Source organism: Mercenaria mercenaria, chromosome 5, assembly GCF_021730395.1.
Source record: "Mercenaria mercenaria strain notata chromosome 5, MADL_Memer_1, whole genome shotgun sequence".
NCBI lineage: Eukaryota > Metazoa > Mollusca > Bivalvia > Venerida > Veneridae > Mercenaria > Mercenaria mercenaria.
In genome coordinates this window covers 65,261,278-65,287,315 of record NC_069365.1, presented here as the reverse complement: position 1 = coordinate 65,287,315, position 26,038 = coordinate 65,261,278, and the positions used below count along the sequence as shown (strand labels likewise).

At 36.6% G+C, this 26,038-nt stretch overlaps 1 protein-coding gene across 1 annotated transcript in view; it reads right to left on the bottom strand.

Annotated features, from left to right (window-relative positions):
- Window positions 1-207: 207 nt before the first annotated feature.
- The window catches only part of LOC123557440 (transcription initiation factor TFIID subunit 7-like), a 42,482-nt gene continuing 16,651 nt past the window's right edge, over window positions 208-26,038 (bottom strand). The window contains exons 7-9 of the mRNA XM_045348893.2: window positions 19,116-19,316; window positions 16,465-16,587; window positions 208-13,298 (exon numbers count right to left, since the gene is read on the bottom strand). Of these exons, the coding sequence (XP_045204828.1) occupies window positions 16,478-16,587; window positions 19,116-19,316 (311 nt within the window). The 3' untranslated portion in view covers window positions 208-13,298; window positions 16,465-16,477. The remainder of the gene's footprint in view (window positions 13,299-16,464; window positions 16,588-19,115; window positions 19,317-26,038) is intronic.

Below are 26,038 nucleotides of genomic sequence, written 5' to 3'. Positions count from 1 at the left end.
AATAGTAGTTAACAAGTTTAAACCCTATATATTAATGAAATTCTTTTTTTAAACTGTGATTATACATGAAATGAACAAACACAAAGCACTAAATTATTCATTTTCCACATAACAAAATGAGTCAGAAACAGCTGAAGCCTTTTCTCTCTAACATGTGCATGTTTAACAAACAGGGCTTCAGGTGACAGAAAATACAGAACTAGTACAATTTCTCTTATTGGTTTAATAACAACAATAATATTAAATATGTTGCACACTATTCTCATTAAAAGTAAACAAGAGAAAGACAAACAAGCTGTCACAGGAGACAGCGCACTCTACTATTTCGATGCTGGATAGTGAAACTGGGCACATATGAGGAAACTGGAGCTGTCACTCGAGTGTTTAATGACTCCAATGGTGGATGAAGATATTGCACAATAGGTTGAGTCTGTGTCAAAAATATTAAGTAACAAGAGAGATAAAGATAAAGACTATCAAAACACTACAGAAGTACAATTCTAAGCAAAAAGAGGGCATAATTCATAAAATATTGATGAAAAAGTAATGTACCTTGTGTCATATGATGTGGGTGAGGATGTGGAACAACTACTTCAAGTCTGAATCAGATCCGTTTCACAATAACTAAGACATAGTGAAAATGCATCAAAATTAACCTCAAATTCAATAAGTAAAAAGGGGATAATTCAAGAAATATTGGTGTGAGAGTTACGGCCCTTGTGCCATATGATGTGGTTGATGATGAGGAATAACCATTTTAAGATTAAAGCAAATCCATCAAGTAATCCATCAAGTAATTATAGAGATGAGAAAAATAAAAAAAATGTAAAAAATTTTTAACCAAGGTGGGGACGCGGAAAGACGCCAACACTGATGCGATGAGTAGGAAAGCTTTCCATATATTTCCTATAGTCAAGCTAAAAAGGGAGATAATTAAACAAAAGGGGCATGAAGGCCCTGTATCGCTCACCTGACCTATTGACCTAAAGATCATCAAAATTAACATTCTGACCAAGTTTTATTAAGATATGGTCATAAATGTTGTCTCTAAAGTGTTAACTAGCTTTTCCTCAGATTTGATCCGGTGACCTAGTTTTTGACCCCACATGATCCAGATTCGAACCTGACCTAAAGATCATCAAGATTAACATTCTGACTAAGTTTCATGAAGATAAAGTTATAAATGTGGCCTCTACAGTGTTAACAAGCTTTTCCTTTGATTTGACCTAGTAACCTAGTTTCTGAACCCACATGACCCACATTAAAACTTGACCTAAAGATCATCAAGATTAACATTCTGACCAAGTTTCATTAAGATATGGTCATAAATATGGCCTCTACAGTTTTAACTAGCTTTTCCTTTGATTTGACCTGGTGACCTAGTTTTTGATCCTACATGACACAGATTCAAACTGGACCTTGAGACTATCAAGATAAACATTCTGACCAAGATTCATGAAGATATAGTCATAAATGTGGCCTCTACAGTGTTAAGAGGCTTTTCCTTTGATTTGACCTGGTGACCTAGTTTTTGACCCCAGATGAACTAATATCAAACTCGTCCAAGATTTTATTAAGGGTAACATTCTGACCAAATTTCAGTAAGATTGGGCCAAAATTGTGCCCTCTAGAGTGTTAACAAGCTTTTCCTTTGATTTGACCTGGTGACCTAGTTTTTTAACCCAGATGACCCAAAATCGAACTCGTCCAAGACTTAATTGTGAGTAACATTCTGACCAAAATTCAATAAGATTGGGTCAAAATTGTGACCTCTAGAGTGTTAACAAGCTTTTCCTTTGATTTGACCTGGTGACCTAGTTTTTGACCCAGATGACCCAATATCAAATTTGTCTAAGATTTAATTGAGAGTAACATTCTGACCAAGTTTCATTAAGATTGGACAAAAATTGTGACCTCTAGAGTGATAATAGTCAAATTGTTGACGACGGACGGACGACGGACGGACAACGACGTACGACAGACACAGGGCAATCACAAAAGCTCACCTTTGAGCACTTCATGCTCAGGTGAGCTAAAAAAGAGACCACCCAGAGTTATTCTGCAACATTGTCTTACGACAGTTTAATGGAAGGTGTCACAGAACCAATGTCGCAGACTTCGTCGTAAACAGTAATTCACATGAGACACAGTCTAGGTAATTGTTGATTACTGATTATGACAGAGGATAAAGTGGCAAAAAAAAGTGAAGCGCGGGAGAGGTGGCATTTTTAGCTGAGGAGGTGACTGGTAACGAAAAACTAGGGAAGAAGTACAGCCACTGACAGGACCAAGTTTTGGTCCGAAACTACAAAGAAGTGATTATGGTCCCCTAACCCCGCCAACACAAGTGTTTATAAACAAATGAGAGTACTTGACCTACTTTATCTTGCGAATACTATCTGTAGGAACATTTAAAAAAAACCTGCTTATCCTTTTGGCTAATACAATCCTTTCATGTTTTTAAAAGCTGAATAGGCCTCTTTAGACAAATACATGCCTGTGACACATCGTTGGATGTTGATAAAACAGCCCCCAGAGTATAACCATGCAAAACAAAATTATACAGTGGACAGGATTTTGTGCACACAGTTTCACATATTATGGACACACACATGGACAGGTGTGACACTATATGTCCCACACCCCCATGGTAGCAGCATTAAAATGCAAAAAGACTTTTGAAACAGACAGACAGATGGACTGATATCACTATAATATTATTATTATTTTATAAATTCAATTAAAATAAAATTCAATTTAAGACATTCAGTAACATAAGTCTCTCACCTGACCTAGACCATAAATGTATATTAATTGTATTTAGTGGAAGTTTCATGAAGATCCAGACAAACTGATTTCTAGTGTGTCAATAAATTCTTTCTATTTTTTTCCCCTATGACCTAGTTTTATGTCTATGTGACAGTTTAGCATTAGCTACTGATTTCATAAAAGTAAACACTCTAATAATCTTATTTCAGAGAAGAAAATTTACGAAAATCATGTGGAAAGGTGTTGCTAGGAAAAGACAAGAACTTTCTACAACTTAACCTTTTTTACTCAAGATAACCGAGTCTCAAACTTGACACAGATATTGTAAAGACACAGTTTAAATCACATCAGTGGAAAATGTTGAAATAGGGAAAATAATACCGATTTACTACGTCTTGACTTTGTGACCTAATTTTTTATCCAAGATGAACCCGGTTAAAAATGACCTAGATACCAATAAGAATGATGTCAACATTGTATGAAACATGCCCCCTGAAAATGCTTGATAGAAGAAGACATGTGCGTTTCTACTTCATGCTGATGATGGATACCAAGTTCCATTTGAACTGGATAGAAACTGTAGGAGTTGAGTACCCAAGGTATAGATGTAATTTTAACATGGTTTAGTCAAAAGGAGGGGTGTAACTAAATTAAACATGAAAGTCTAGGTATTATGTGCATATACACTTCATGTTAAAAACACATAACACATTTCATCTGTAACGGTTGGATTCTGCAGCTGCAGAACAAGGAGGAAGGGGGTGGGGGCATAAAAACAACTGACTGAAAGTCCTGATAACATGCCAATGTTCACTTCATGTTGAACGATGGACTGATGAAAGGGCAGTCATTTCAAGCTCTATATGCCTCCCAGGTCTTTGTATTTAGGGGCATGTGAACATTTTTACTATGTTTCATGGAACTACGTGACCTCTAAAATGTAATTAATGTTTTTCTCTGATCTGGCCCAATGCCAGTTTTGAAGTTGACCTATTATTTATAAAGACAAATATTCTAACTAGGTTTCATAAAGATCAGTTAGAAAACATGGACTCTAACTTGTTCATTAGGTAATCAATGATTTGACTTAGTGGCCTAGTTTTGACCCCTAATGAACCAGTTTTAAACTTGACCCAGACTGTATAAATACAACCATTCTCAATCTGACACAATTTCATGTAAATCAGGTAGAAATTGTGACATGTAGAGTGTCAACAAAGTTTTTCTATGACCTAATTAGGGAGCTGATTTTTTTTACCGCTATCAAATTCTTCAGTTCATCAGAGATTTTATTTAAGCAAATATTCTGACAATAGATATATGTGTGTGTTAACATTATAACTGTGGATGTCTGACTACGGACACTGAATCATCTACCTATACTAATAGATCAACTGTCAATTAAGGTAAGCTGAAAATAAAATGAAAATAAACAACAAACTTAATAATCCTATTTTTCAGTTAAAACATGGCTGTCCTAGGGAAAAAGATGCCAAAACAATTTTCATCATCGCCATACACATGGGATCGGATGAAGACCTCAAAATTTATTGTCAGCCATGTGACTGTGATGCACCATGACTACCTGTCAATGGTTATTGAAGAGACTATAGACAGAATCCATGTGAGACTTGTTTCACAAGAAACAGACCTTTTCTACACATCGCACTCATCCACAGAAAGCATCTGAGTGAGACATCCATGGGATCGGATGAAGACCTCAAAATTTATTGTCAGCCTTGTGACCGTGATGCACCATGACTACCTGTCAATGGTTATTGAAGAAACTGCAGAAAGAATCCATGTGAGACTTGTTTCATAAGAGACAGACCTTTTCTACACATCGCACTCATCCACAAGCATCTGACTGAAAATTACATGGGATCTAATGAAGACCTCATAATTTATTGTCAGCCTTGCGACGGTGATGGACCATGACTACCAGTCAATGGTTATCGAAGAAACTGCAGACAGCATCTATGTGAGACATACATCAAAATTTCAAAAATCCTGTACTGATAACTTACAGACCACTAAAATTTAGTAGCTGTATTTTATATAATTATTATAGTCAATAAATATAACTGCTTATTTTATTGCATTTTATCATATGCAAAAGGGCATTCTTTAGACTTTGTGTATTAAATTTCAACATACCACCATTCAAAAGAAAAGGGTTAACCATAATTATGACTATGATATTTCAAATCATGTCTATGTTTCCTTTGTGGAAATTACAGCCTGCAATTCCAGTGACAACATTCCAATATAGATTATAATTCTGCAACAATGCTAGGACAAATAACTTGCATTGAATATGCATCGAAGTACTGATGGTAACCCTAAATCAGTTAAAATTTAAGACAATGACAAGGCAAGGATTAAGTTCTTCCAACAGATATTCCAGTCAGAAATCTAAGACAACACTGTGAGGGAGAAAAAGGAGATATGCATCGATACAGCATCAGAGGAAATCAGACCCAAAATTGCAAAATTTAATGGAAGAAACATCTAGGCATACATAGGATTTCAAACAGTGCTGGTGCTAATTTAGGTAGCCCTAAGAATCTACAACTACTATGACATGTTAAGAACATGTAGCATAAGATAGAGAACTATGAGAGACAGATATGATAGAATATCTCAGTTTCTGCATGCTGTTGATACTACATAGAACCTGCCATGCTCTGGTAGTGGTCACAACAGGATTGCACAAGCATGTCCTGTAATAGAAAACGTTCAACACTCATTACTGACAACTGACATATGCAACGAGAGTGCTATGTTCATCTATACTGGGCGGCTGTCAAGCAATTAGTACAGATGAAACCAGGTAAGTGCGACATTAAGGAGAACACTATAATGATGATTCAGACCAAGTTTGATGAAGATCCACCAAGTGGTTCATGAAATGAAGTCGTTTAAAAGCTTTTCTATTTACAGCTAATAATAGCCCCTGAAAGGGGTCAAGTGCCCACATTTGAATAAATTTGGGAAAAAGTCATAAGAAGAACTCATTTAAAATTGTTTTTCTATTTTTAGCTCTAGCATTGCTCATAGAATTAGAGATTACGAACCTGGAAAAAATAGGCAGATTATTGTCCATGTTGTTCAACGAGAATTGAAACAGATGTTACGAAATTGGCGGGAGCTCTTCATAACTAAGATGTGGCATTTATATAAATGAAGATTTAACTCCATTGAACAATTTGGTACTGGCTTCGTAAAAAAGCAACAGGACATACTGAAATGTTGGTCGTATGAAGGGAAATTATTTGCACAGTTTAAGACTGTTTGTTTGTTTGTTTGTTTTGGGTTTAACGCCGTTTTTCAACAGTATTTCAGTTATGTAACGGCGGGCAGTTAACCTAACCAGTGTTCCTGGATTCTGTACCAGTACAAACCTGTTCTCCGCAAGTAACTGCCAACTTCCCCACATGAAGTGTCAGAGATCGAGGACGAATGATTTCAGACACAATGTCTTTTATCATGTTTATCAAATCGTCACAGAGAACATACGCCTTGCACAAGGATCGAACTCGCTACCCCGGGATCCGTAGACCAACGCTCTCCCTACTGAGCTAAGCGGGTGGGTCAGTTTAAGACTGAGAAAGCGCACAATATTAACAAGAGCTGTCCAAAAGACAGCACGCTCCACTATTCAGTGATTTGACAGTAAAATGAATTTATGTCTCAATAAGAGAACTCTACTTACATACAAAGATATGTCTATAAACGAAGCTTTCGAAAAAGTTTAACATGAAAATAATTCCAAGTATAACAACTTGGTGACCTTGACCTTGGGTATAATGGGCCCAGCCCCTGCAAATACTTTGTTTGTATGCTGGACAATGTTTATGTGAAGTTACAGTAAGATATAAGCAATAGTAACAACGATATGACAGAAAAACAAAGGTTGCCGAAAAACATTAAACCTTAAAAACAAGAGATCACAGAGTGATCTTGGCGCCCACCAATGTGCTATTTTTGAGTGTTCCAAATTTCAAGACTTACTGACTAGCTCAAGGTCAAATTTCATTTCCGTACACAACACAAATCTATGCATGTGGTCCAAATTTGAAGCCTGTACCTTCAAAAATGTGAAAGTAGGTCACTAGGTCAATGTCAGGGTCAAAGTATGTTTCGGTACACAAAACTATGCATGTGGTCCTAAATTTGAAGCCTGTAGCTACAGAAATGTGAAAGAAGGTCACTAGGTCAATCAGGGTGGCCACCAAAAATCTGAAGTAAATTTCCCTGATAATTCCCTGACTTTTCCCTGACAGGATAGTCAGTTTCCCTGATACTTTGTTCAGCGTAGCAACAATTGTGAATATAAATAATGTAGTAATATTATGGCCTCCATCCTCCCCTTCTAGCCATACTTTCTCCACCAATAAACTTGTTTATTTTACAACTATTTTATATACATACCAAAATATATTTATTTATTATATTTTGAAAATATACTCATTATTTATTTTATTTTCAGAATCCTGTTTGAATAATCAATTATATAGGTAATTTAAGATCTCAATGAGCAACTTCAGTATGAGTAGTAAGCATGGTAAGTAACAACTCAAAACAGCTCAAAAAAGAAAACTACAATACTTCAGCAGCAATGACTTACATTTCACATACATGTACATACCATTATTTATTTTGTAACTTGTTGTGATACTAATTCCAGTGTCTTTTATTGCCTATAACATTGATTATTCAAATTAACAATGTGATTACAGCTTTAATCAGTTATCATGTTTTAATGTAAATGAACTGAGCCTGATATTTAACATTCTCTTTTACAATGCCACAAAGACACTACAATCTTCATAATCTTCATAATCATACCGCATATTAAAGCAGAAGGTTACAAATAAGCCTTTAAGCAAATATAATTACAAATATAGAACTTTAGAAACATTATCAATGTTCTACATCACAAACATTCTAGCAATTCAGGTTTCTAACAAGCCAACTCACAAAACTACCAGTAACAGCAGTTTTCACTTTGAATTTAAAACACTATTAATGTTAGTATAACTATGTAAATCAAAACAGGATGTTACATATACACATAAACAATCCAGCACTTTAGTTACTTATATGAGGCAGTGGGAAATAACTTTTCCTGCAGTTTTAACTTTTAACTTAAAAATAAAAATATTAAATCTAGACAAATGGTCTTCAAAAACTGACATTAAAGTTTCCTCAAAAATAAATTAGTCACTAAATTAGCATACAACTGTTAACACCTCCTTGCATTCATAAAAACAATTCATCTTTCTGGTAAACTGAGTTTAAAACTCAAGTCATGACATGGGACCCCAGCATAATGACTTTGTGGCCCGTATGGATTAAAAAAGCCTGTACTCTGATCAGGAACCATCCTGTTCATTTTAATTTTATAGACCTATGGCTGTTACAGTTAATGTGCACAAACAAACAACATGGATCCTGATCAGACTACACAAAATGTACAGGCTAGTCTTGATTCCTTTACTGGTTTCAAAGCCAAAGAGTTTTCTCATGAAGTTGCTAATCTTACGGTTTTTAAAAATACATTTCATAACTATGCTATTCAAGACCAATGCTAATGTTTGTTACTAACTAGCAAAAGTCTAACAAGCAACTTCTATCAATACACAGGTGCTTCTAATGCATGATTCGAATGTTGGTATACATTTTGTTAATGTCAGTAATGTACTGACACTCAATTCATTTTAGTTTTTAGTTGTGTAACAACTTCTGCTTGCTTTCAAAGTACAATGTATTAGTATTTGAGCTCTGGGGCAATGGTTGCTCAATTCCATTTTAACTTCTCTCCATTTTAGAAACAAAAACATATCTCTTATAGTTGATGAATAACAGTTTTAGAATCATCAAACAGTGAGTGCATTTGCTAAGTATAGTATTCTGTATTACGGTATATAAAATAAATGTAACTATTATGAAGAGAAACCACCAGTAGCCAAGACATAATTATACAGTCTTTTAAATTTTTTATTTCAATTTTTGAAAAATTCCCTGATAATTCCCTGATATTTTCAAAATTATCAAATTCCCTGAATTTTCCATGCAGGGAATTTTTTTTAGCCTTTTTCCCTGTTTTCCCTGTTTTCCAGAGTCGGTGGCCACCCTGTCACTCTTAAGGTCAAAGTTCATTTCGGTACATAAAACTATGCAAGTGGTCCAAATTTGAAGGCTGTAGCTTGAGAAATGTGAAAGTAGGTCACTAGGTCAAAATCCAGGTCAAATTTTACTTCAGAATACAAAACTATGCATGTGGTCCAAATCTGAAGCCTGTACCTTCAAAAAATGTGAAAGTATGTCACTAGGTCAATGTAAATGTCAGTTTGTTTCCGTACACAAAACTATGCATGTGGTCCAAATTTGAAGGCTGTAGCTTGAGAAATGTAAAAGTAGGTCACTAAGTCAAAATCAAGGTCAAATTTTATTTCGGAATACAAAACTATGCATGTGGTCCAAATTTGAAGCCTGTACCTTAAAAATGTGAAAGTAGGTCACTAGGTCAATGTAAAGGTCAAAGGTCATTTCAGTACACAAAACTATGCAAGTGGTCCAAATTTGAAGGCTGTAGCTTGAGAAATGTAAAAGTAGGTCACTAGGTCAAAATAAAGGTCAAATTTTATTTCAGAATAAAAAACTATGCATGTGGTCCAAATTTGAAGCCTGTACCTTCAAAAATGTGAAAGTAGGTCACTAGGTCAATGTCAAGGTCAAAGTTTTTTTCGGTACACAAAACTATGCATGTAGTCCAAATCTGAACGCTGTAGCTTGAAAAATGTGAAAGTAGGTCACTAGGTCAAAATCAATGTCAAATTTCATTTTGAAACATGAAACTATGCATATGGTCCAAATTTGAAGCCTGTACCTTCAAAAATGTGAAAGTAGGTCACTAGGTCAAAATAAAGGTCAAAGTTTTTTCCAGTGCACAAAATTATGCATGTGGTCCAAATTTGAAGGCTGTAGCTACAGAAATGTGAAAGTAGGTCACTAGGTCAAAATCAAGGTCAACTCATGTCAAGGTTCATCTTGCCACTCAAAAATATACATGTGGTCCAAGTTTGAATGTTGTAGTTACTGACAAGAACATTTTAAAAGTTTTTCCCTATATAAGTCTATATGAACCATGTGACCCCCGGGGCGTGGCCATATTTAACCCTAGGAGGATAATTTGAACAAACTTGGTAGAGAACCACTAGATGATGCTACATTACAAGTATCAAAGCCCTAGGCTTTGTGGTTTGGACAAGAAGATTTTCAAAGTTTTTCCCTATATAAGTCTATGTAAACCATATGACCCCCAGGGCGGAGCCATATTTGACCCTAGGGGTATAATTTGAACAATCTTAGTTGAAGACCACTAGATGATGTCACATACAAAATATCAAAGCCCTAGGTCCTGTGGTTTTGGACAAGAGGTTATTCAAAGTTTTTCCCTATGTAAGTCTATATAAACCATGTGACCCCCAGGGCAGGGCCATATTTGACCCCAGAGAAATAATTTGAATCATCTTGGTAGAGGACCACTAGATGATGCTTCATACCAAATATCAAAGCCCTAGGCTCTGTGGTTTTGGACAAGAAGGTTTTCAAAGTTTTTCCCTATATAAATTATAGAAATAAACCAAGGGCCATAACTCACTCATAAATTGTTGAACCAGTCTGATTTTCAGGGGGACACAACTAGGGTACCAATACATCATTCTGACAAAGTTTGGTCAAAATCCCCCTAGTAGTTTCTGAGGAGATGCGATAACGAGAAATTGTTAACGGACGGACGGACGGACCACGGACGCAGAGTGATTTTAATAGCCCACCATCTGATGATGGTGGGCTAATGACCTAAGTATAACACCCTGGTGACCATGACCCTGGATATGATGGGTCCAGCCCCAGCACATACTTTGTTTCCATGCTGAACAATGTTAATGTGAAGTTACAGTAAGACACAAGCAATAGTAACAAAGAAAAACAAAGGTTGCCGAAAAACTTTAACCAAGAAAGCTCACGCCGACGCCGGGGCGAGTAGAATAACACCCCTATTCTCCGAATAGTGGAGCTAAAAACAGTGACACAGACATGTCAGTCACGAGACAAATAAGGTACAGTGAATTTTCAAAGTGGCTCAGTCTACCTTGGCCAATACAAGACACCAGGGTGGCCATTGAACGGAATTGAGAAACTTCTTCAACTTTAAGTGTAATTTGTTAAACAGATTTTATCATAGTTTTGTGTAAAAATATTATGCAGAAAAATAAAAATTTGCTGTGATTTGGGAATTAGTATGTTACTAGATGTGTTTCCATCGGACACAATCCCACTTGTATACTGTACATGGTTTTCTCTAGGTGAAATCTTTTAAAAAAGACATTTGCAACCTGAACTTTTAAGCACTTTTTTCACTAAAAGAAGGACCATAAGTCTGGCCTAGTTAAGTGAGATTCCAAAGAGAATACCAGGTGCACAACTTCACATGCTAAATATTTATCCTCTAATAATGACTCTATGACTTTAGGTCAAGCACAATTTGATATACATGGGACACAAACTTTGATTGTTTGACTAAGTCAAGGGCCATAACCTTAATCTTGCAAAATCAAATAAAAAAAAACCTCAGGTGCACAAATTCACATGCTGGATAATAATTAATTTTCCTACTTGGTTTCATGACAGGTGAAATATTTTATAAGATGTATGCAACACAAACTTTTACACATAAAATGTCTATTTTTCACTAAGTCAAGGACCATCACTCTTGTCTGGTTGTGTAAAATTCCAAACAGAACACCGGGTGCGTAACTTTACAAGCTACATAACAATTCACTAATGTTTTATGACTCTTAACTCAAATACTTTTTGAGTAACATGCAACACAAACTTTTATGCCCTTTATGCATATTTTTGACAATTAAGGGCCATAACTCTGGTCTGACAGAAAGAAAACCGGAACAAAATCCAAGATAAACAATTCACATGCTGAATAATATTCCTATGATGTTTCATGACCCTAGGTCAAATACTTTTTGAGATATGTGCGACACAAACTTTTATGTCCTTATATACATATTTTTGACTAAGTCAAAGGCCATAATTCTGGTCTGACAGAATGATATCTTTACCTTAACCCCAGGTGCACAACTTCACATGCAGAATAATATTTCTGTAATTCATAATCCTGGGTCAAATTGTTATAATTTTATAAATATTTTAAATGTGGTCTTATTTTCTTTCCCTTAAGAGTATTTCATTGCAGAGAATCTCTGCTTCTTTCTTCAGGATGCTGGGGTCAGCTAGGGTCAGTGTGTATGTCAACATGTAGCTCCATAAATCTCTAGGGTTTTGGCTACCTAGCTGGCAAGGATAATGCTATAATTTATGAGACAACATTCTATATCAGGGGGATAGCTTTTAGTATCTTGTAACTGGTATAAAGGGGTTGTTTTCATGTTTTCTGTGCTTTTCTAGGTTTATCTGGCTTTTTCTGGGATTTCTGAGGTTACAAAGTCACAAATATGTGTGAGAGAAAGAAAACTGATTTTGAAACAATTGCTGTACATAATCATTATAACATGACTTAAGCGTAGATTAAAATGTAATTTGAGTAATGATTTGTGTTTTGTATATCTACAAACTAATTTAGTAGAGTGATCCCCACAACAAAGGGGGGAAATTTTACATACAAAATACATTTTGAGATACATGTGACACAAACTTAGGCCTTTTTTTATGCATTATTTTCAACTAAGTCAAGGGTCATTTCTCTGGTCTGACTTTGTGAGATCTAAATTAAAACATCAGGTGCACAACTTCCAGTGCTAAATAACAATCCTGTGAGGTTTGATGACTCTGGGCCTGATACTTTTTGAGATATGTACAACACAAATTCTGACCGATGAACGGACAAGGGCAACTCTAGGTGCTCCCCTCCCTGCAAAAAAAACTTTGTGGGGTGGGGGGGTGGAACAGGACACAAAAAGTGCAAAATTGGAAGTATTTTATGTATACTCTACTTGGATTAACTTCACTGAATGCTGGAATATGTCATGAAAATTCAGTGAGTGTACCTCCATTCATGTCAGCAGTATATCCATTTGTTCTTACACAGGTTGAGAATTTTGCACGCTCCCTTTATCTAAAGTTGATCAATTTCAATCTTGATGTATAGCGGTAACAATCAGTTAGGAACAGCTAAGCCTCAAAGAGCTAAATTAAATGTTACTCCATAACCATCCCAGGTAGATCAGGTAACATACTTCACTTGTTAAATAAACCTGTATTGTCTCCCATTCAGTAACAATCTGAAATTTGTTCCTATTCGAGGATTAGTGCTGTGTATGCCATCATACATTAACTTTGCTGGAACACCGGTAAAATCCTGTTCTACTACAGGTTTCTGTTATATGGCTGTACATCTACCATGTACTAAGAACAAGTTTTTGTATTCTCTACACTTTGGAGTGTTCCTTGCTGCAGATTTTTTCACAACAAATGTACTTTAAGTGCTGAAAAGAAAATGGTATTTCATGTAACTTGTTTTTAAAATTCAACCTGCTCTACAGCATTTAAATGTTTAATCATATATTTTGACAGTATTTGCTACATTTGATAATACTGAAAAAAAGTTACATCACATGCTTTCCTCCCACAATCCAAAAATATAATTGGGTCAAATCATTCACATATGTTTTTCATCCATTCTTTTGGTGTAAATAAATTAGTTCTAGAAAAAACAAGAGCTGTCGGAGGACAGCAACGCTCGACTATTCAATAGCCTTGTCAATTGAATGAATACAAAAGTTGAAAAAAGGGCATAATTTTGTAAAATGCAAAGTAGAGGTATTGAACCTCTGTACTGCATGTCATATCATGACAGTGAACAAGTGTGTGAAGTTTCAATCCATTCCAATTAGTGGATACTGAGATATCAGATTACATACAAAAATTTAACCAAAAACTGCTAAGTCGAAAAAGGGGCATAATTTTGAGAAAAAAAAGAGCAGAGTTATGGGACTTGCTTAGTGCATGTCAGATCATGACAGTGAACAAGTATGTGAAGTTTCAATCCATTCCCATTAGTAAGTACTGAGATACCAGCTTACATACAAAAGCTTAACCAAAAATTTCTAAGTCGAAAAAGGGGCATAATTTTGTAAAAAAGCAAAATAGAGTTATGGAACCTGTGCAATGTAGGTCAGTTCATCACAGTGAATAAGTGTGTGAAGTTTCAATCCATCCCCACAAGTGGTTACTGAGATACCAGCTTACATACAAAACCTTAACCAAAAATTTCTAAGTCGAAAAAGGGGCATAATTTTGTAAAAAAGCAAAATAGAGTTATGGAACCTGTGCAGTGTAAGTCAGTTTGTCACAGTGAATAAGTGTGTGAAGTTTCAATCCATTCCCACAAGTGGTTACTGAGATACCAGCTTACATACAAAACTTAACCAAAATCGGGACGCGGACGCGGACGCGGACGCCGACGCATGGGCGAGTGCAATAGCTCTACTATTCTATGAATAGTCGAGCTAAAAATGTGATCAAATATATATAAGTTTGTTTGTTTGTTTTGGGTTTAACACCGTTTTTCTACAGTATTTCAGTTATGTAACAGCGAGCAGTTAACCTAACCAGTGTTCCTGGATTCTGTACCAGTACAAACCTGTTCTCTGCAAGTAACTGCCAACTTCCCCACATGAATCAGAGGTTGAGGACGAATGATTTCAGACACAATGTCTTTTATCAAATCGTCATGGAGAACATATGCCGCGCCCAGGGCTCGAACTCACGGCCCCACAATCCATAGATCTGCTTTTTCCCTACTGAGCTAAGTGGGCATTGCAATCCATAGATCTGCACTTTCCCTACTGAGCTAAGTGGGCAGGGGTCAAATGTACATAAGGCTACACTCCATGTTTTAATAAAAGTCTATGTGTAAACAATTGGTGGCCTGTTATCTGTAAACCAGTATTTTAGTTTTTGTACCACCCCAGACTGGGCCGAATTATAGGTACAACTACGGCAGCAGGCATGCAGGCGACCACTAATTTAAAAAATGTGCACTCTCTTAACTTCAGCAGTTCATACCCATATTCCCAAACCTTGGTAATCATGTTTATGTACATGATATCTTGGCCAAGTTCTATAACCATCTGGATCCTCCAAGTCTCTCTGAACTACTCAAAGTTGTGAAAGCTGACCATTCAGTAAGTTAAACTTGAGCAGTTCTTATCCAATAACCACCAAACTGGGTCACAAAGTTTTTAAGCAAAATATGTCAAGCAAGTTAGATAACCAGCCAGATAATGCAAGGTGCTCTTTACTTACTTAAAATTAAAAAATCTGACAGTGTCTGCTTAGTTACTTAATAAGTCCATATCCAATGTTCACCGAAGTTAGTAAGAATGTTTATGGGAATATTATCTTGGCCAAGTTTGACAACCAACAGGGTAATTTTTGTTGCTCTGGAGTTATGGCCCTTGAATTAGTTTAATCTGAGAAAACTGACAACCAGTCTGCTCAATAAGTATAATACTGCCTTGGTAGCCTAGTGGTTGAGTGTCCGCTTCAAGTGCGGGAGGTTGTGGGTTCGATCCCAGGCCGCGTCATACCAAAGACGTAAAAAATGGTACTATGTAGCTTCCTCCCTAGGCGCTCAGCATTAAGAGGATAGTGCTAGGACTGGTCAGCCCGGTGTCAGTATAATGTGACTGAGTGGGGTATCATGCCACGTGTCTATGGCGTGATATTCCAATGAGGCAGCACTATAAAGTTGGGCATTGCGCTCAATGCTACAAGTGGACACCGTCGTTTATATGACTGAAAAATGTTGAAAAAGACATTAAACCCGAACACACACACACACACAGTAAGTATAGTGTATGGTGTATGTGTATGCCTTTGGGTTTAGTGTCATTAGCAACAATTTTTTAGTCATATAAATGACGGTGTCTGCTTGTAGCAGTGAGCACAATGCCGAACTTTGTAATGCTGCTTCAGTGGAATATCACGCAGCAGACAAATGTGGAGTATTTATTTATTCTATTTTGTTGGGTTTAACGTCGCACTCACACAATTATAGGTCATATGGCCACTTTCCACCTTTTGACAGAGGAGGAAGACCCCAGTGTCCCCTCCATGCATTATTTCATCACGAGCGGGCACCTGGGTAGAACCACTGACCTTCCGTAAGCCAGGTGGATGGCTTCCTCACATGAAGAATTCAACACCCCCAACGAGGCTCGAACCCACATCGTTGAGGGACAAGTGATTCCAAGTCAGACACCTTAACCACTTGGCCACAGAGGCCCCTAGTCGAGTATTTAAACTGCTGTGACAGGCGTATATTGTGACAGTTTGGCACTCTGGTTTATGTTGAAAACTCATCTGCAAATAAATCTATAACTCTAAGATAGCTAACAACGTTTCTGCCATATTAATGCAACATTCCAACAAAAATAGATTTATAATTGAACCCATTAATGAAGACCACCTTTAGGAAAGGGAAGAAGTGGTCATTGTTAACAGATTTTCAGGTCTATGAAAACTTAGAAAGATGTCTCTTCAAACCAAGATGAACAGTGATCTTTTTTCAGAGGTGGTCCCTAGTAAATGTTTGACTGTATGAAATACATATCAAAAATCAAGAATATATACTTCCAAATATCTTACCTGCAGGTTACTGCTAACTATCTAATATATCTTTTGTAGCATCAAGTGTCTCTCTTTTCATGTCCTGTGTCATATCTTCAAGCTGACTCCCTAAATCACTGAGCTTCATCTGCATATCTGCCGCTGAAATAACAACAGCTGTTACAGACTAGGAAAGACTAACAGAGTTACTGCCCTTCTCGTATCCTGATGGATCTAAATCATTGTAACAAGTTACTCTAAACTACCGGTACATAATGTAAGTCTTATCAAGTTATTATATGAGCCGTGCCATGAGAAAAACAACATAGTGGGTTTGCGACCAGCATGGATCCAGACCAGCCTGCGCATCCACACAGTCTGGTCAGGATCCATGCTGTTCGCTAACAGTTTCTCCAATTCCAATAGGTTTTAAAAGCGAACACCATGGAGCCTGACCAGACTGCGCGGATGACAGCCAGATGGGTATATCATGTGTAGACAGATCTCCTTATAGTTTACTATCATCCAACCATGTTTCAGCAATATGTATCTGAGACTTTGAGAAAGATGTGTGAATGTTTAAGCATATAGCTACAGTGGAGCAGAACCATCAGGGTACAATATGGCAGTAACTCTTTTCTAGTCCACAAGTAGTCAAATCTCTGAGTGCAATCTGAAATAATCATTTCAAAAGTCTTCAAAAAGATCAATTAAAGGATGCTACAGACCTATTGTAGTGAAGATCCTTCAAGGGGTTCATGAGTAGATGTAATTAAAATTCATGAGAAAGTTGACCTAAAATTAATGGAACATGTATAACCTCCTTTATCACAGTATCAAGTTTTTCTTTAAAATATCTTAAATACTATTTAGGTTATTGCAGAATCCATAAAACACTGTCCGAGTCCCTACATACCCCCCTTGTCAAAACTGGTACGAGGCTACTGAGACAGCTACAATGCAAACAAGAACTCTGCCAAGCACAGTAATATATGCCCGAATGGTTATATCAGAGGAGGATGGAATCAAACTTTAAGGAATTTTTTTGTTTTGGTGGGAGGTATGTCTGTGTGTAAGGGGAGTGGGTGGGGAGTGCTGAAACAGTGTGCGTGTGTGCAGTTGTAGATACTGCAACACAGATTCTATGGATGAAGCCTGTTTGCTCTAAGAGACTGCAATTTAAGGAGGTTTTTCAGACTTAGGTATAAGAAAGCCTGTGTTGTAGATATTGTGACATAGATTCTATAGCGGTGATTAGACGATGTGCAGACTTCAGACTTAGGTATAAGAAAGCCTGTGTTGTAGATATTGTGACATAGATTCTATAGCGGTGATTAGACGATGTGCAGACTTCAGACTTAGGTATAAGAAAGCCTGTGTTGTAGATATTGTGACATAGATTCTATAGCGGTGATTAGACGATGTGCAGACTTCAGACTTAGGTATAAGAAAGCCTGTGTTGTAGATATTGTGACATAGATTCTATAGCGGTGATTAGACGATGTGCAGACTTCAGACTTAGGTATAAGAAAGCCTGTGTTGTAGATATTGTGACATAGATTCTATAGCGGTGATTAGACGATGTGCAGACTTCAGACTTAGGTATAAGAAAGCCTGTGTTGTAGATATTGTGACACAGATTCTATAGCGGTGATTAGACGATGTGCAGACTTCAGACTTAGGTATAAGAAAGCCTGTGTTGTAGATATTGTGACACAGATTCTATAGCGGTGATTAGACGATGTGCAGACTTCAGACTTAGGTATAAGAAAGCCTGTGTTGTAGATATTGTGACACAGATTCTATAGCGGTGATTAGACGATGTGCAGACTTCAGACTTAGGTATAAGAAAGCCTGTGTTGTAGATATTGTGACATAGATTCTATAGCGGTGATTAGACGATGTGCAGACTTCAGACTTAGGTATAAGAAAGCCTGTGTAGTAGATATTGTGACATAGATTCTATAGCGGTGATTAGACGATGTGCACACTTCAGACTTAGGTATAAGAAAGCCTGTGTTGTAGATATTGTGACATAGATTCTATAGCGGTGATTAGACGATGTGCAGACTTCAGACTTAGGTATAAGAAAGCCTGTGTTGTAGATATTGTGACATAGATTCTATAGCGGTGATTAGACGATGTGCAGTTTTCAGACTTAGATATAAGAAAGCCTGTGTTGTAGATATTGTGACATAGATTCTATAGCGGTGATTAGACGATGTGCAGACTTCAGACTTAGGTATAAGAAAGCCTGTGTTGTAGATATTGTGACATAGATTCTATAGCGGTGATTAGACAATGTGCAGACTTCAGACTTAGGTATAAGAAAGCCTGTGTTGCAGATATTGTGACATAGATTCTATAGCGGTGATTAGACAATGTGCAGACTTCAGACTTAGATATAAGAAAGCCTGTGTTGCAGATATTGTGACATAGATTCTATAGCGGTGATTAGACGATGTGCAGACTTCAGACTTAGATATAAGAAAGCCTGTGTTGCAGATATTGTGACATAGATTCTATAGCGGTGATTAGACGATGTGCACACTTCAGACTTAGGTATAAGAAAGCCTGTGTTGTAGATATTGTAACACAGTTTCTAAGGATGAAGCCTGTTTGCTATAAGAGACTGCAATTTTAGATAATACTATCTTTCAAAGGAGGTGGACTCCATCTATGATACATACATGCTTGTGAATCCTCCAGTCCCTGACCAACTGGTAGTACAAAGCTGTCTAGATTGATGAGGTCTTCTTGTTTGATCTGCTGTGAATTACTGTCTTCCATCTTCAGGTAGTTCTGTTGCCGAGTTACATCCTCCTCACTGTCCATTATATTCACATCTTTTTCATCATCCTCATCAGAAGTACTCAACTCTCCAAATATATCTGTAATAAAACACATACTTTAAGGTCTTTCTGCTTTGATGATTGATACCTCTGAGGCCCTGCCTCCCATCCATCAAGGGGGTCTTAGCCATCATTTTAACATTTTCGGAACCCTTACTTTAGAGGATGTTTGCAGCTAAATGTGGTTCAATGCAATCAAGCACTTCTTGTGGACAATCATCAAGAAATCATTTGAAGTAGTTGTTGACATGCAATGGGCACATGGATGGCAAAACATAATCCTAGCACTAAACCCTGGCCCTTTGGATCCAAGTGAGCAAGTAAATAAATGACACTTACAATAATAAACCACTGTCCGTGTAACAAGGTTTCCATTCAGAAATTTTAACAGATGGTCATTATCATGTTTAACTTTGGGATCATTATAAAATCTAGGGAGTCATTATTATAATTATTATCAACTGTTTAAAACTGACAAAAGAGAAATAAATAAAACAAGAGCACCGCCTTGCTGGTGCTGACGCTCATCTGATTTTTTTTGTGAAATAGAAATATTGTCCTACCCATGATTTTCTAAGTCTAAAAAGGGCCATCATTCTTGCAAAAAGCAGGATAGAGTTATGTTTCTTGATGTACAGTGTCCACTTATGATGGTGAAAAACTGTTGCAAGTTTTAAAGCAATAGCTTTGATAGTTTATGAGAAAAGTTGACTTAAACATAATACTCAACCAAGAAAATGATTTTCTAAGTCAAAAAGGGGCAATAAATCTCGAAAAAGCAGGATGGAGTTATGTTTCTTGCTGTACAGGGTCAACTTATGATGGTGAACAAGTGTTGCAAGTTTTAAAGCAATAGCTTTGATAGTTTAGGCTAAAAGCTGACCTAAACATAAAACTTAACCAAGAAAACTGATTTTCTAAGTCCAAAAGGGGCAATAAATCTTGCAAAAAGCAAGATGGAGTTATGTTTCTTGGTGTACAGGGTCTGCTTATGATGGTGAACAAGTATTCCAAGTTTCAAAGCAATAGCTCTGATAGTTTAGGAGAAAAGTTGACCTAAACATAAAACTTAACCAAGAAATCTGATATTTTCTAAGTACAAAAGGGGCCATAAATCTTGCAAAAAGCAAGATGGAGTTATGTTTCTTGCTGTACAGGATCAGCTTATGATGGTGAACAAGTATTCCAAGTTTCAAAGCAATAGCTTTGATAGTTTAGGAGAAAAGCTGACCTAAACATAAAACTTAACCAGGCAACGCCGACGCAGACGCCGACGCCGTCGCCGACAACCCCTCAAGTGATGACAATAACTCATCATTTTTTTTCAAAAAATCAGATGAGCTAAGAAAATGGGCTTTATTGGGGTTGCTTTGACAATTATTTATACGCCTGGATTTCATTTGAAAATTATCTTGACATACAGGCTGTTACTAAAGACCATGCAGCACTTCTTTCCAGCACCAAGCAGACAATATCAAACATGTTTTAAGCCATTTTCTTGAACAGTGTGCCTTATTAGGTGATCTTTATGTGCTTTCTAAGCAGTCTACTATTTTATGTGGTATAGACAATATACAATATATAAAGACCCAGAAGGCTATTCAATTTAAACTCTGGTCACAGTCCATGAAACTAATTCATACAGATGCACAAATCAGTGCTTACTTTACAAAATTAGGTATGACAATTTGTGTCAAAAATTATCAATGATGCATTCAGAATTTTTTGAGGGTCAATTGGGAATATGGAGCAGGGTTTTCCTTGACACACATTTTAGTGCATTTAAGCATACCTTATACCCAAGTCACCCCCAATTTTATTCTTAAAGGGTAAGGAAAGCCTGAAAATAAGTTAATTCTATATGAAAGCCATCATTAAGCCTTTCATAACGCTAAAAGAATTTTTAAGATCGGACAACTATTGAAAAAGATATGGCAGTTTGAAATGTAAGAAAATGGCCGATAATGGAGGCAGCCATTTTAGTGTGTTTATGACGTCATTTACACACTGCTGAATACTTTATTTAGCAAATAACCTTTTAAAAGACTAATTTTCATATGTTTCTTGAGTATAAGGTGTAAAACATGATACTACTGTTTGCAAATCAAATTGCCCTTTCATCTTTTTTTAAATCGATAGAGTTTTACCTTTACGTCACTAAAGCAGCGATGCTGAAGCTATTTTTGGATATCGTCTATACAGGTAACTCCGCCCTTTGATAGTTTTTTTCCCATACGAGTGAAAATACACTGAATGAACTTGTTTACATTGGCTGCATAACCGAGAATTTTACAAAATAAAATGCTGATTTAAATACGTTGGAACGCGTGTTTAACCGGAATGTAAAGCTGAACTAATCTGAAATAGTGTTTAAACGACTTTAAATAAACAGTAGATAAATACAAATACACGTAAACCCCACCGAAAAAAGTAAAATAAAAAACAAGAGTGCCAGAATGTCACAATATACGCCCGTCACAGCAATTTTCTTTACTCTAGCACCTGTATTTGCAAAGGGAATTTTAATTTTGTGGTTGTTTAGTAATCATTGTAAGTCATTTGTTTTTCTAAGTCCACAAAAAAACTCCTTACCAGGTAGAGATACCTTAAAATACACCTAAAATTTGAAAGTAACATCCATGTTGTACCACAGAAAAGTGGTCTTGTTTTTTCCCTACGGTCAATTATAAAAAAGTTACAATATAAGTTATTTATAGTAACAACTAAGGGAAGATAATCTTAAAAAAAAAAAAAAAAAAAAATTGTAAGTCCACACAAAAATCTTTACCAGGTAGAGATTGGTCAAAAAACACCTCATAATTGGATGTAGCATGCATGTTGTACTACAGAAAAGTGGTCTCGATTTTTCCCTACGACTAGTAATGAAAAAGTTACAATATAAGCTATTTATAGTAACAACAAAGGGAAGTAATTCTAAAGAAGGGAACTGCGCATGACACTTTGTCTCATGATGGTGTATAATTGTGCCAAGTTACATCAAAAATCCCTTCATGCATGAAGAAGAAATGCTTCGGACAAAGTCATTTTTGTATCTGACCTTTGGCCTCTAAGTGTGACCTTGACCTTTGACCTAGGGACCTGGTTCTTGCGCATGACACTCCGCCTCATAGTGGTGAACATTTGTGCAAAGTTATATCAAAATCCCTCTATGCATGAAGAAGAAATGCTCCGGACAAGGTTTTTATTCTTGTATCCTTTGACCTCTAAGTGTGACCTTGACCTTAGACCTAGGGACCTGGTTCTTGCGCACGACACTCCGCCTCGTGTTGGTGAACATTTGTCCCAAGTTATATCAAAATCCCTCCATACATGAAGAAGTAATGCTCCGGACAAAGTTTTCTTTCTTGTATCCTTTGACCTCTAAGTGTGACCTTGACCTTAGACCTAGGGACCTGGTTCTTGCGCATGACACTCCGCCTCGTGGTGGTGAACATTTGTGCCAAGTTATATCAAAAAAAAGTTGACCTAAACATAAAACTTAACCAAGAAATCTGATATTTTCTAAGTAGAAAAGGGGCCATAAATCTTGCAAAAAGCAAGATGGAGTTATGTTTCTTACTATACAGGGTCAGCTTATGATGGTGAACAAGTATTCCAAGTTTCAAAGCAATAGCTTTGATAGTTTAGGAGAAAAGCTGACCTAAACATAAAACTTAACCAGGCAACGCCGACGCAGACGCCGACGCCGACAACCACTCAAGTGATGACAATAACTCATCATTATTTTTCAAAAAATCAGATGAGCTAAAATATGCTCCGGACAAGGTTTTTATTCTTGTATCCTTTGACCTCTAAGTGTGACCTTGACCTTAGACCTAGGGACCTGGTTCTTGCGCATGACACTCCGCCTCGTGTTGGTGAACATTTGTGCCAAGTTATATCAAAATCCCTCCATACATGAAGAAGTTATGCTCCGGACAAAGTTTTCTTTCTTGTATCCTTTGACCTCTAAGTAGGACCTTGACCTTAGACCTAGGGACCTGGTTCTTGCGCATGACACTCCGCCTCGTGGTGGTGAACATTTGTGCCAAGTTATATCAAACAAGAGGGCCAAGATGGCCCTAGGTTGCTCACCTGAAAAACACACCATAAGACACCATAACAGTGTAAACATGTTTGACCTAGTGATTTCATGGAAAAAAATATTCTGACCAATTATCATTAAAATTGGAGCAAAAATTATGAGTATAAATAAGTATTTTCTTTGATTTGACCTAGTGACCTAGTGACCTAGTTTTTGACCCCAGATGACCCATATTCGAACTTGACCTAGATTTCATCAAGGCTATCATTCTGACCAAATTTCATGATGATCAATTGAAAAATACAGCCTCTATCGCATACACAAGGTTTTTCTTTGATTTGACCTAGTGACCTACTTTTTGACCCCAGATGACCCATATTCGAATTAGACCGAGATTTCATCAAGGCAATCATTCTGACCAAAATTCATGAAGATCAGTTGAAAAATACAGCCTCTATCGCATACACAAGGTTTTTCTTTCATTTGACCTAGTGACCTAGTTTCTGACCCCAGATGACCCGTTTTCGAACTCGGTCTAGATTTCATCAAGGTAATCATTCTGACCAAAATTCATGAAGATTAATTGAAAAATACAGCCTCTATCGCATACACAAGGTTTTTCTTTGATTTGACCTAGTGACCTAGTTTTTGACCCCAGATGACCCATTTTCGAACTGAACCTAGGTTTCATCAAGGTAATCATTCTGACCAAAATTCATGAAGATTAATTGAAAAATACAGCCTTTATCGCACACACAAGGTTTTTCTTTGATTTGACCTAGTGACCTAGTTTTTGACCCCAGATGACCCATTTTCGAACTCGGCCTATATTTCATCAAGCTAATCATTCTGACCAAATTTCATGATGATCAATTGAAAAATACAGCCTCTATCGCATACACAAGGTTTTTCTTTGATTTGACCTAGTGACCTACTTTTTGACCCCAGATGACCCATATTCGAATTAGACCTAGATTTCATCAAGGCAATCATTCTGACCAAAATTCATGAAGATTAACTGAAAAATACAGCCTCTATCGCATACACAAGGTTTTTCTTTGATTTGACCTAGTGACCTAGTTTTTGACCCCAGATGACCCGTTTTCGAACTCGACCTAGATTTTATCAAGGTTATCATTCTGACCAAAATTCATGAAGATTCATTGAAAAATACAGCCTCTATCGCATACACAAGGTTTTTCTTTCATTTGACCTAGTGACCTAGTTTTTGACCCCAGATGACCCATTTTCATACTCGGCCTAGGTTTCATCAAGGTTATCATTCTGACCAAAATTCATGAAGATTAATTGAAAAATAATGCCTCTATCGCATACACAAGGTTTTTCTTTGATTTGACCTAATGACCTAGTTTTTGACCCCAGATGACCCATTTTCGAACTCGGCCTAGATTTCATCAAGGTAATCATTCTGACCAAATATCATGAAGATCAGTTGAAAAATACAGTCTCTATCGCATACACAAGCCAAATGTTGACAGACGACAGACGACAGACAGACAGACAGACGACAGACGCCGGACATCGAGCGATCAGAAAAACTCACCTGAGCATTGCTCAGGTGAGCTAAAAAAAGTTGACCTAAACATAAAACTTAACCAAGAAATCTGATATTTTCTTAGTACAAAAGGGGCCATAAATCTTGCAAAAAGCAAGATGGAGTTAAGTTTCTTACTATACAGGGTCAGCTTATGATGGTGAACAAGTATTCCAAGTTTCATAGCAATAGCTTTGATAGTTTAGGAGAAAAGCTGACCTAAACATAAAATTTAACCAGGCAACGCCGACGCAGACGCCGACAACCGCTCAAGTGATGACAATAACTCATCATTATTTTTCAAAAAATCAGATGAGCTAAAAACACTGTTTCCATTTGGACGTAGTTGAAATATTCTGTATTTTACTTTTAAAACAACATATACTATCACCTTATTGTACTTTACAATGTATGCAAGTATTGTGATTCTGGACTTCACATTTCAAAGATAGAGTCTGAGCACGAGTTTTGTGTGACGTCAAGATAGAGCTAAAAGGACACATTCAACTCCTTCACGAGAAGGTGAATGAATAATTTATTGCGGATTGGGCGTGGTTAACCAGTCAGCGTTTTTGTGACATAAACGTGCAACTCTATCGATTTCAAAAAAGTTGAAGGGGCAATTTGATCTGCAAACAGTAGTAATTTCTTTCATTATAGCTGGAAGTAGAGAAATTATTTTACAGTAATAAGTAAATGCTGTTCAAATGTGTATCTAAAAATTAAATAAATCTGCCATTTTGTTTTTTGTTGCTATGGAAAAAAAATGGCTGCCAATTTGACCAAATATTTAAATGCTCATAACTTTCTCATTTTTACTCCGATTTTGAAAATTCTTTCACTTCTTTAAATGATTTAAGAAATCACAGCTGATAAAAATTAACATTAGAACAACATTGCCTTTCCCTTTAATACATCACTGATGATACAAACGAACTTGCAAATAAACTTTTGGCAATGTAAATTTTTGTACCCAGTCTAATTAAGTAAGTTAAAGCATTAGTTCAAAAAAGTAACATGCATTGCAACCAAAGTTGAAGTATAAGATACACTTCTTGGTCTCTATATATTGGAATCTGGTCTATCCTACATGTCAAAGTAGACCACCTAGAAAGTTTGATACACCTCGAGACAACTTTATCAGGTAAACCATTCAAACCA